The sequence below is a fragment of the Dromaius novaehollandiae genome, chromosome 16 (genome assembly GCF_036370855.1).
Source record: "Dromaius novaehollandiae isolate bDroNov1 chromosome 16, bDroNov1.hap1, whole genome shotgun sequence".
In the NCBI taxonomy this organism is placed as follows: Eukaryota; Metazoa; Chordata; class Aves; order Casuariiformes; family Dromaiidae; genus Dromaius; species Dromaius novaehollandiae.
In genome coordinates this window covers 21,280,279-21,292,782 of record NC_088113.1, presented here as the reverse complement: position 1 = coordinate 21,292,782, position 12,504 = coordinate 21,280,279, and the positions used below count along the sequence as shown (strand labels likewise).

The following is a 12,504-nucleotide window of genomic DNA, read 5'->3' as shown; positions in this document are numbered from 1 at the left end:
AGCTGAATTTGAATGGAAAATAAGCAAGTTTATGTGTAATAGATACTTTGTTTTCCATTTTTTTCTCTCAAATTTTTGTGTGTGTGTGTGTGTGTGTCTGTGTTAGCGTTTGTCAGCTGCCTTCTTTGGACCAAGAAGCTTTTTATTTCTATGAGTGTAATGTTTCCTTGTAAGGCGAATTCATGTCTCCAGTTTTCAGACAGGGTCTTTAAAGTTGCTTTCTAAGAGGTTTGGGGGTTGTAACTGGTGTGGAGAATCCTATTTTCTCCCCTAGTTTACCTGCTAGTAATTCTGCTTGGTGGGCTGGCCAAGGCCTTCTGCCTTCATTTGGGGAAAATTGATTTATGCTTATCTGGTATGAAGTACTGGCTAGAATACAGTTTTAAAAGTGGGCTTGTTCAAACACGACACTTGAGGAATTTGGAGGCAGAAGAAAACTGCTGATGCGCTAAACATGCTGCTTAAGTTGGAGAATGGAAGGGGAATGCTGAACTGCTTTTTAAAAGGCAAAAAACAATAGCCTGATAGGAGTTCAAGTGAATGCACATGTAGCACAGGATCTGGGGATCTTCTGTAGAATTGTTTTTGAGCACAGGAGCAGAATTAAACTGTAAGCTTTTAAAATTATCTCATAAATCATCTATGCAAAAAATGCTGCTGGGTGATTCTCTAGGTATTTAGTGGTTATACTGGTTAATAATAATCTGCACTTCATTATATGTCTTACGGTTCTCATTTTAATGTGCTATGTCTGAAAATTCTGTAAGGTTAGGGCTTATGTATATTGTTAAAATACTACTTGAGCATGAAAACAGCTATCCTTGCTTTAGAAAGCTTTCCACTTCCAGTAATTTTCTCCCAATATGTTTCCTGTTTGTCTTTTTTATAGATATGCTGTCATTTTGACAGTCATATTCTAATGTGTTTTAATGAATAGATGTTAAAAGTCCTTTACATAGGTTAAGTGGCAAGCAGCAAGTGCTAAGAAACATCTTGCTCTGTCAGTGTTATATATTTAATGTTTTAATTAGAAATGTTTACATGACTTTTAGCATGTTACTGTCAAGGCTCTTACTATGCTATGTACAGTTGTTGAGCCTCTGGTTCATTTTTTTTTCTTGACTTCTGTGGCAGGTATTTTGCTTTCATATATCTGATTTAAGCTATATTATATCAAAGCTGAGGCTGACTGACTGCTCTTCCTATTTACTTTCTAAATTCTCATTAATACTTAACTAGATGTTTTTTCAGTAGATGCAATTGCTGCGATGACTTACAGTGTTATTGCTTGGCCCAGAACAGGAGTGGAAGTGTTCGGTGCAAATTCTAAGCTAAAATAAAATGAAGTTCACACTGTGTAATCCAACAAGGTGAACCAAGCCATGCAACAGTCCTCAAAATTAATTTCAATTAAAGCCAGATTTACAACATTCAAGCAAGGCTCCTTCTGAATGAAACACTTCCATCAGGTCTTATGTTTGTTCAGTGCTGTTTAATTCTGATTTTGTGTTTGTTTCAAGGACTAAATATCTAATTCACTTGGCTGCTGTGGATTTAGAAATCCACATGCTGAAAGAGAATGTTGATTAGAAAAGGCATTCCTGAGGCACAGCGCCAGTTGTTCCTGCATCGTCCTCAAAGTCCTGCTACAGCAAAGATCTCATTATTTTGTCTAAAAAAGGCAAATAGCATCCAAATACTATTAATCTTAATGAAAGCTGACTATGCAGTGAGGCAATTAGCTAGACACATGGAGTACAAACTAAGACCTCAGAAAGCAACAGTTTCTTTTAAGTGCACTACTTATTTTTTCAGTTTTATGGAATAGACGGACCTTATGCAAAAATCTGCAAAGTGTGCTTTCAGAGCACATCGTGTATGGGAGCTATCTGGAAAACATGATTCTTCATAAACCCTGCTTCCAGAGTCCTGCATTGCAGAATATAGGCACAACACGGTTTGTGAAAAAAGGAAAACCACTGAGCCTAGAAGGGGGTTGCATGTCTCTGCTTGCATGTGTTCCTGAGTAGAGCTTGTGTATGCTGCTGAATATTAGAGATGGCAAATTCAAATAAATGTGACTTGCACTTCATATGAAAATAACGAGGTCTATGATTGCTTCTCATTAGTAGGCATTTCTTCCCTGTTCCAGAGGGACTTCAGAATTCTCTGCTTCTGAGAGTGGTTATCTGGAAGTGATGGACTGCCTCCAGGCTGTGTTTGCGTGGAAGGACTGGGTAGCAAAGCACTGATATCCTGTCTTCAGATCATTGCTTTGTTCTTGGTGCTGCCTTTCGTTACGCCTCGCAGGTGCCTCAGTTCAGTCTGCAGTCCCCGATCCAACCTTGGTGTCCAGTCCCTTTGGTCCTTTACTGCTCTTCCATGAATCAGCAAGATGTCGGTACCAGAGCAGATGGAAACTGTTAAGCATAAAGGAGATGGCCTCTCTAATGCAGTCTGTGTTGTGCATCAAATCTGTCCAGCAAATGATCATCTCTTCTAGGAAATCTTGGTTCCTGGATCGTGGATTATTCCCTTAGAACATTGTTTCCATTCCCGAACTTAGCCACCCTTTTCTGAGACAGAGTTTTTAATGTCTGTGGGGCTACCCTTTTCATGGGAGGCTTTTTTTTCTTTTTTTTTCACCTGGTAGGAGTTAGGCCTTACTGCTTTAACCAAAACTTTTGTTTAGAGTAGTTAATGCCTGAATTATCCTGTAAACAAGGTATAAGTACTTAAAATTGCACAGATGCGATTCTCAAGGTGACTTGAATTATTTTGTCATCATACCTGTGCAAAAGTCCCTGTTCAAATTAAGAAGGTATTTCACATAGCTCAGTACTCCATGGAGCTCTCAAGGTAGAATATCCCTAAAAATGGGGTTATGCCAAGAACAGTGTTTTCCTAAACATCTGAAGCTGTTAATTCTAAATCTCAGAACACGTTGCCATTGTTAATCCATAGAGGAATTGTCCCTAAGCTTGTATGCTTGTGCTGGTGTACAAAGTGGGACAGAATCACGGTTTGCATGCATCTTGGTGGTTATTCATTCATAGGAGTGTTTTCTCAGAGCTGCGCCATCAAGAAAGGCATTTCAAAGATTCTTATTCCCCCTAAATATTTCTATCAGGAAAGAAATTATGCTGTCTGAATTTAATATAATTGTACAATCACATAAATGGTCTTCAGCTTAAAAGTATAGTATTCTAGTCCTAATTATCCATTATAAGTAGAGTATTCTAGTCCTCCTGTCAGTTTTTCCACTGAAAGTGGCAAGGTATTAGTGTTCCTGTGGAGGCAGACATTACATTACATCTGTTTTTACAGAATTCTCATGCATGATCTTCGCAATTTAAGCCAATCCTTGGTTTATGCTTGGAATTTGCACCTTCTACCCTGTTTATCAGGCTTGCTGCTCTTGCCAGCTGTCTTATCATTCTTGATTTCTCTCCTATCTTTAGCAAGAATTACTGCAGCCAAATAAAAAAAAAATCTGCTGATATTCAGCCTTTATAGAGTTTGGCATTCTTGAGAAAGCACTGCCCTTTCTTTCCCAGCTTGATATCCATCACTCTCTGACAGGGTCCTGAATTATGGTTTTAAGATGGTCTTCTGTCAAAAAAAAATCACAATCTCTAAATTTAGCAACATCTACCTTCCATCTGTAAGCATTTGGCATATAATAAATACTTTTGCTGTCTATATTCTGTATGTGCAAGAAGTGGTGTTCTGCTGTCTCCCTGCCTCATGTTAATCATCAAGTTGCCAGACTTCAGCAGAGCACTCGGCTTACCATCGCTCCCTTTCCCCCACGTCAGCTTCCACATTCTCTTGGAGAAATATGATAAATGTAGGAATGCAGACTGCTGAATCAGTACTTCCAGTTCTCTCCTCTTTATCCGCTTTTGTTTTGCATTCATGCTTAAAAATCCATCTTTTTCTGTTTTTTTTTTTTTTTGTTCTCTGTCTTCTGAAGTTCACTTTCTTGCCATATTTCCCTATTTAAGTTTCATGCCTCAGTTTTACTCTTATGTGCTGTCCATTGTCCTTCCTTTCACTAAAATATTTGTCCTATGTTGTATTAGTTAAGTGAGTAGCTTTGGAAGGTGGAAGGGGGGAAGAATTAACTTCAGCTCTCAATACATGAATTTTTAAAGTCTTATACAAAATCTGTTTTATGTCCTCGATTTATTTTTGTTACTCACTGAACTGTTCTTGTTTCTCTGTTACACTTCTGAGGGTAGAGTGACCTGTCTTGCATGTATTTGAAAAGCGGAGGCATCAGGATTTGTATCCTAGTCTAATGTTTCTCTGTTCTCTGATAGTTTCCTACCAATTCCTTATGCTTTATTTCCTGTCTCAACTACTGCTGAGTTTTAAACTGTTCTGCAGTTAGCCCAAGATCTTTCCTAATATATTGATTTTTTTTTTTTTTAATTAATCTTGGATGGCAGAAGTATTTCTCAGAGTGGTATGACTAGGGTTGTCGAGTGTGTTCTTATTTTGATTCTTTGTCTTCTGTTAGAACAAAAAGCAGAACCCTAAATTAATGGGTGCACCTTCTCTGGAGCTGCTTTTTGTTATTGTACTTAAGGCTTGTGAACAGTACACTTCATGAAATTGGTAGAGCTTCGTTTGATTATTTCAATATATTGTCCCGTATACATTAACAGAAGTGATTGATTGTAATGGTATGTTTACTCACTGGGCCTCGTAAAATGATACAGGTTTGAAATTGGCTGTTAAAGGACATTCTAGTTCGGATGCTGGCTGGAAATGTACAGAACGTATTTATATAGCCATTCGTGATATAGGGATATTCTGTATTGTTGCAATCAGCTCTGCTGCTCTCACTATTCTAATTCAAATTAATGAAATACAGAGAATGTAAACCCATTGCTTGTAACCCTGTAGGAACTGCTGTGCTTTGATATTTGGAGAAGGTGAAGAGAATTTCCATCGCTGAGAAGGTTAGAAAGAATGGATTAAAGTTGTAAACTCTTCAGAAAGATGTCATGATTAAATGTGTGCCTAGTTTTATTTGATCTTCAAAGATAAACTTCACTTCTCTGGTAAACTGTTCTTTCTTTGTCAAGTAATTAAGAAATCAAAAGTAAGTTAATATTACAAGTGACTGTACAGAAATCCACTCAGTGTACTATTTTTTTTTTTTTTTTAATCCCATTGTTTCCTGCATTTTGGAGATGACACGATATATGGCATGAGCAATTAGGTAAAGACTGGTACATTCCAAAAGAAATGATACAATACCGATTTTTATATGATTTTAAGTAGCTGTCTTCTGTGACTGTTTAATGTTTAGAATCACATAACTTTGAAGATGATGTGAATATCAATCCTTAATTGAGCTTTTGTGTTAGTTAGCTTACTTGGGTATGAATGTATTGGTCTGCTCTTAAATGGTCTCTAAGCATAATTTAACAAGGTAAGGTTGTTTCTTTCATTTTTGGGCTCCAAACTCTTCCTCTGTCTTCTCATTACATACTAGTCACTGTTACCTGGTCTCTTTTGGATAGCAGAGATTTTTGAGGCTGGATGTATATTTCTTACTGGAGTTCTGGTGCTCAATCCACACCCCACTTGTGGAAAAACTACTTGCAAGTTCCTTCTTTGGGTTTTTTAACTTGCTGCCTTTCTCCTTTTATTTTCATACTTTTCTGAAAATTTTAGTGATTGTATTTTGCTTGGTTTCAGTCCAGTCTGGATGTGTCTTTCTCTGATTTACATTTAGTGATCATATGCATATTTCTGTGTTATTTGCTAACATGCCAGTCTAATGCTTACAGCTGCTGTGGTTGCTAATGAGTTGTCTAATACGGTACTAATAAGTACTAATAACACAAATCACCTAATGGCAATGATTTCTCTTTATTCTTGGCTACTTTCCTGCTCTTTCTAGAGAGTATCTATGCAGAATTCCTCTTTAAGTGCGGGCAAAAGGAAATCTTATGTGCAGCATACTTGAACAAATATGATATTTTGGAATTGATCTAGTTTTTCCCTAGGACTGTGATATAGCAAATTAGGGGTATTAGCCTCCTTGGTTGGATCCAAATAAGGTTACAGTGTCTGCAGATATGCTGTCCTGTAGAACAAGGCAGTTAAAAGCAAATAATACAGTGGTGTTTTTAAGGAAAAGTACACATCATATTAAAGCTTAAAGCATCAATAATACAAAGTCAGATTTTGCATCCTTTCCATCATAAAAGCTATCATGGCTTAAATTAGGGTCTCTCACCTCATGGTTATGCTCTAGATATGCTTGAAGATCTCTAGCTGCCTCTTAAACCCTCAGAACAATGGCAGATTTACCAAAGCAAGCCAGGGGTTATTGTATTAATAGAGGAAACCCTATTTCACAACCAACACTTGTTTTTGATTTAATAACTGAAAAGGGAAAATGTGATTATCTAAATATTCAAAGCTGATCAAGTTTGAAGAAAGTGAGCGTTTTAGCAGAAGAGTAATGCCTCTGCTGATAAAGCTGGCAGTCCCGCCAGAGGTATATCTGCAGAAGGCTATGTCATTATTCTGTCTTTGACAATAGCGAAAGACAGTTGCCCGGGGAAGAATACAAGAACAGAGCAACTGTATAATGATACTTCTCCCAAATACTCTCCCAGACCCCAGGGAGTTTGAATTTGGGGGCACTTTGTTATTCCTGTTGAAGTAATGTATCTCAGAGCAGGAGTAGTGGTTCTGGGATGCCAAAGCTTGTGGGCTTCCTGTTGATATCAGGTTGTGAATTTGGGTGCAAGCGATAAGGTCTGCTGTTGTGCCTGCGCATGCTCAGAGAGCCAGGACCTTGCCACCTTCTCCCAGAATTGTCACCTAGAAAGTACTCCTAGTTTAACTAAAAGCGCTGTTAAATAACTTGCGTTTAATCCTTGTTCCCTTGTCTCTTTCCTTCAGGAATATAAACAGAAGCTTGCTCGGGTAACCCAGGTCCGCAAGGAGCTGAAGTCGCACATCCAGAGCCTTCCGGATCTGTCGCTGCTGCCCAATGTTACAGGAGGTCTGGCACCTCTGCCGTCTGCTGGTGACCTGTTTTCAACAGACTAGAACAAATGCTGTCCCCCAGTTTCCATTTTTACCAGCAGAAGTAAGAAGACTGGTGTTGACTGGAAATCCAGTCTTCCAAGATCTCCCGTAGGAAGGAACTTGCAGACCCCGCTTTCAACCTCTTGGCTGCTCACGCTCACCCTCTCTCTGTGTACATTGGCTCATGCTGAGGGGAGGATAAAGAGTGAGTTTTTGTGAGCTCTAAAGGGAGTGGGGGTAGTCCATATAGGCAAACTTAGTTCTCACATTTTTCCTGTACTCTTTAGTTTCTGTTTGCTCTTAGCACTTGTTACCCCCACAAAAGTCATGCGAATCATGTACATATATACCTGGAAAGTTTTCAAAGAAAGGTTGACCATATAACATTTTTCTCTGTAAAAGTGTGTATTATTTCTGAATCAGTCTCGTCTGTTTTAGTTGGGTTTCTGAACCTCATATCTGAGAACAGTAGAGAGGCTAGTGGGCTTCCTAGGGATGTGTATGTGTGCAGATACTGTGCCATGCCAGTGTAAGGAGAAGGTATCTATTGAGCAATGGTACAGAGAAATATTTTCTTAAATCTACAGTTCCTCATACTGTTGTAGGGCTGATATGAAGGTAGTTCCTATTTGGCATGTACATAAATCGAGACTCACCACAGGCAATAAAAATAAACAGCTTTTCTTTGTGAATTAGAGGTAGTTTCATAATTTACGCTCTGCTGAGCAATGCAGAACTGGATATTACTTAAACAAGAGTGGAAGTAAATTTTGTTCTAGCTACCGTAGATTTATACCACATTTTTCCTCTCCATTATACAAAAGTAGATGGTCACAGAAGCTTTGCTTTAACTAGCTGAGAGGTTGGAATGGTGGATTGCAACTGGTGATATCCCAGTGACAGGTACTGTCTGATTTACTCTGAGGAAGATTACATTGAAAATACTATTCTATAAATTCTCTCTCTAGCTTTAGTGAAGCTATTTGGTGGGCAGAAGTTAAATGTGGTATAAATTTTTATTTATATAGAATATAGACCCGTATGTGTGCACATATCCTGTATGTACATGTGCCATGACCATGCATGTAGATATTAGAAGGATGTACTTAATTTTGTGTCACAGATTAATGTGAGTTGATTTTATTATTGGGAAAAGTCAAAAAACAAATTTAAAATACTCTTTAATTCCATGATTCTGCTAGCTAATGTTTTAACTGCCATGGATGTAATTAGATTTCAGTTTGTGTGTTAGCTTTAACAAGCTGGACTCTCTAATCATTAAAAACCATTCCAATCTGGCTAACAATTCTTTTTAAATTTAGCACCTCTCACTATAAAACATCTTAAGTTTCTGGAAACACTTGATCTGATAATACAGGTTTTGTAACACAGAGGCTGAAATTAGTCAAAGTAATGTGCTGTGTTTGTGCCTCCCTATAGTCTTAAGCTGCTGTTGTCAAAGACATGAGAGGAAACCTACAGAAATGCAAAGCTTATTCTGCGTTCTCATTAATTTATTTTACAGGATACTAGGTAGCATATTCAGCATTCAGTTAGATAATACAGCTTTTTTTGGTCATGAAGTTGTTAAAAAGCTCGTGTGCTTTTCTTACTGACACTTCACTTCGTCCTTTTTTTTTTATTATTTCCTTTTTTCCGGTTAAACTTCTTGCACCCTTACTGCCCAGCCAAGAAATGTGCTTTTCCCTTCAGTTTACAGGAAAATTTCGGTGACAGAAGTACTTTTTCCATGAATTAGTGTGATTGTGCAACCCTTTATGGTCCAAATAATATTTAGATAAAGCACTGTATATTCTCTCTGCTTTTGCCAAAAATTAAAAAAAAAAAAAAAAAAATACCTCAAAAACCCAAACCAGAAGATCCATTTCTATCCTATTTCAGCTCATGGTGTTACCCTGAGGCTGTTTTAACCAGTAATTATTTTGACCATTGATTGAATGTGTATCCATTATAGGACAAAAAAAGCTGTCATTAAAAAAAATTATGTAGACAAATGTATTGACATTTCACTTTGTTTTGGGCAGATCTTCTGTGAGAAAGCTGTATGTCTTTTTTCTTTTTTAACTGAAATGTTTTGATTTGTTTTTCCAAATATACATGTGTGTTTTATTTTGCTTAATTTAAATGAAGTCTCGTTTTTAATTTTATTTGCTTTATTTTTTGGGCAAAGGGCATCTGGTAAACTGGGTGAAATTCTCTCAAGGTTAAGCAGATTTCCCCAAGGTGTGTCTTTTTTTTAACAAAAGCTTAAATCTGTATATGAATTGATTTTAGGAATTAATTTAGAAGTATAGGCTGCCATTTGTGACAGCAGTATATTCTGAAATGTCTCATAGATATCTATTTTTGAATAAAGAGGGTGTCGTTGAATAGTAGTGGTTTTATTATTTTTATTTTTATTCACAGTACCAGTGTTACACTGGCACACCATGGGCTTTGCTTTATTTCAGAGGTCTAAAGTCAGAGGGCAGCGACCGCTGACTGGTCCGTACATTAGAGTTTGTAGGTGTGGGGTATCATTTGGACTTGCCAAATTAACAGTCACATTTTACAAAAGTTTATAAGCCAAATCAATGTATAATTTTCTCAGCTCATCACTGCAACAAAAATAAAATATGCTGTCCTGGAATAATTTCTGACTTGAGGGACAGAAGGTACAGAAGGCTAGCTTCTTAATTCATAAATTAATCCAGGTTGTGCTGAGGAACATGTAAATAATTACTCTCTCCACTTAAAGCCAAACCTGGGAGACAGGAGACCGGCTTTCCTCTACAAGCATCAAGAGCTGCTGTTCCGGCAGGGTTTGTTTGCTATACTGCCTAGTCAAAGTGTTCCTACTTTAGAGGAGGAGCATCGTTGCAGTCTATCGTGTGTTAATCATCTCAGAGGTTTGCACGGGGGGGGCTTGTGGGTTCTTCAGGCCAATTAACTCCTATACAATGGTCTCTGGGCAAACTTAGCGATTGTTTCATATGTCTTGGAAAGCATCAGTAAAGCTACTTAGATTCTTATTCCATTACAAATCTTCTAGTAAAGAATATATTTAGTGCTGTTTTCACAAAAGGATTGCAAGGAGCTCAATGTACATCTTTCTGTGAATGGGAGGGAGTCTGGTATGATTCTTTCCAGTGAAAAGCCACCTTTGTACAGTGTTTGTAGGAGCTAGAGCGATTTTTTCAAAGACATAAAATGTGACTAGGTGTCAGATGTCCTCTCTTGCCCTTGAGAATCTTTTTATTGCAGATTTGAAACAAATTCCTCCAAAAATATTTGACTCTTTTACTGCTTTCTGTACAACTAACTACAGTTATTGCAATAGAATGTATTCCCTTAACAATACCTGGTGAGTATGTGGAGTAGTATAACACATTAACGACAGCGTACACAGCTGCAAGAGGTGAGAAGAGAACTTGATTCTAGTTGATTAACATATTTAAGTCTGTAAGATCACAGGTCATACTTATGATAAGAAAGCAAGATTGGCATAGCTAGCCCATCACGTAACAGTCTTCTGTAAAAACTGGCTGGGGAAGGAGTGTAAGGAAGATCCTGAGATATGGACTTCTCTCCAATAAAGCTGAAGCAATGTTTTTAGCTTTTTGGGGGATGGAGGAAGGACTGTAAAGGTAAAATACAGAAGTGAGAAAATCAAGTAATTGTCAGAGGAAATGAAGTGGTAATTTGTGGATTGTAGGAAAAGCAACAAAAACAACGTAGAGATAGGGGACAAAACTTGCAGTTATGTGTAAAAAGGTTAAAATCTTGTCATGAAAGATAAAAAGTGCAGGCTGGGGTAAAACAACAATTTACATTGATAAAATAAATGCTGTGGTGTCACGAGGAAGACAGCTACTGGTGCCAAATGTCTGCAGGGAAAGAATCCCGAAGACAGACTTCTGGAAACTTAAGGCAAAAAACATACCCGAAATTCTTTACTAGGTTGGCATGTATCAACAGGTTTTATACCTCGGACTACACGTTTCATGTGCCAGAGCCTGCCCTGCTGTGGTCAAAGAGCTGTTGTCCCTGTCAGGAATTCACGCCTGCACGCGTGCCAGTCGCAGGAGCTCTCCGAAACGCGGACGTTCGGCGCGCTGGCGAGCTCGTGCGGGAGTCGGGATCGACTGTGCTGCCCGGAGGAGCCTCCCCGGGGAGGCGTGAGGAGACGTAAGATTGCCGTGGGCTTATTCCAGTTATTTACTTGGGCTGAGCACTGGAGGATATGTTTGTTCCCTGGTCAGTTACCAGCTTTGTGTGTGCTTATCTTTAAGATCAGATTAAAAAAATACGAAATTCACCTCGTGCCATCTGAAAATAAATGACCTTGTAAAACACTTTAATGAAGCATTGGCATAGTTACTATGACAGTCTATTAATAGTGGAATGAGATTGAAACAAGCATTTGCCAGTAATTTCACTTATTTTTAGGGTAGTGCCACAAACATCAACTGCCTTTTTACTGTTTGAAATTTGCTATGGTTTGTGAGTTTGGGGTCCACCAAATTTCCTAACACAAATCTGGAGTTGCTAGTCATATTTTGGAGATGTTGGATAAACAAGCAATGAACAAGATTTATATTCTTGAGGGTACAGTATCACTATTTCAAAGATAAAGGAATTTGCATTAGCACAAGAATTATTATTTTTGTACTGTCTTAGGAAAAAAAATCTTGTCTGAATAGCCAAGTAAAATGAAAGTGGAGTTTGGATCACTTGTTTACAAGGGAGAAGGAACAGAATGTTCTTGTTAAACCATGGCAAGTAAAGGAGAGTCACAGTCGAAGCTTTATGGTCCAGGAAATATCAGAGGCAGTTTTACAATGCAGAAAGTAGTGTGATGGATGATGGGGAAGGCGGGGTGCGAAGGAGGCTGGTTCTCTGGAGTGGCATCTGGTTGTGAAAGGATGGATCTCAAAAAAGTTGGAGGTTTTGCCTATCTACAGGCTTGGATTTTGTGATCTTGTGCGTGCTGCTAATGGAGAGTATCTAGGACGTACAGGGGAGGGTCTCCATGCCGATCAATGAGCCAAGTCAACGGGAATTCCTGGTGAGGTGTCCAGCTCAGAGCTGCTCTAGAAGTCCAAGAAGCAAATAAGCTTCTTTGGGGGATTATATTGTGATAAGCAAGGTCTTGTGGGAAGAGGATTGAAAGGAAGAAGGTGCAAATAACATTGCAAATGCTTTCATATCTTCCAGAGAGCTGCTGCAGTCTTTGCCTTCTTTCTTTTTCCACTTGCAGCGATCATGTCAAACATGCCTGCTGGAAGGCAACTGTAGGCAGAAAATTGCCTCTTTATCTATATTTTCAGCAGGGGCTTCACACAACAGCATTTAGAAACCAATTTAAAAAGGGCTGATACCATACCAAGCCTCTCCTCAGCATATGCTGGAACAGACGAAGCTGCAGTTGTGCCAGTACAA

General features: G+C 38.4%; 1 protein-coding gene across 2 annotated transcripts in view; it reads left to right on the top strand.

The window, feature by feature from the left end:
* Positions 1–9,453, top strand: part of RPRD1B (regulation of nuclear pre-mRNA domain containing 1B) — a 28,073-nt gene extending 18,620 nt beyond the window's left edge. Inside the window, exons 7-8 of one of the 2 annotated variants that reach the window (XM_064521736.1) lie at positions 4,915–4,970; positions 6,934–7,157. In XM_064521736.1, the coding sequence (XP_064377806.1) occupies positions 4,915–4,947 (33 nt within the window). In that variant the 3' untranslated portion in view covers positions 4,948–4,970; positions 6,934–7,157. Of the gene's footprint in view, positions 1–4,914; positions 4,971–6,933 lie in introns of both variants that reach the window. The other variant, XM_026107101.2, reaches the window with a different exon arrangement.
* The last annotated feature ends 3,051 nt before the right edge of the window (positions 9,454–12,504 follow it).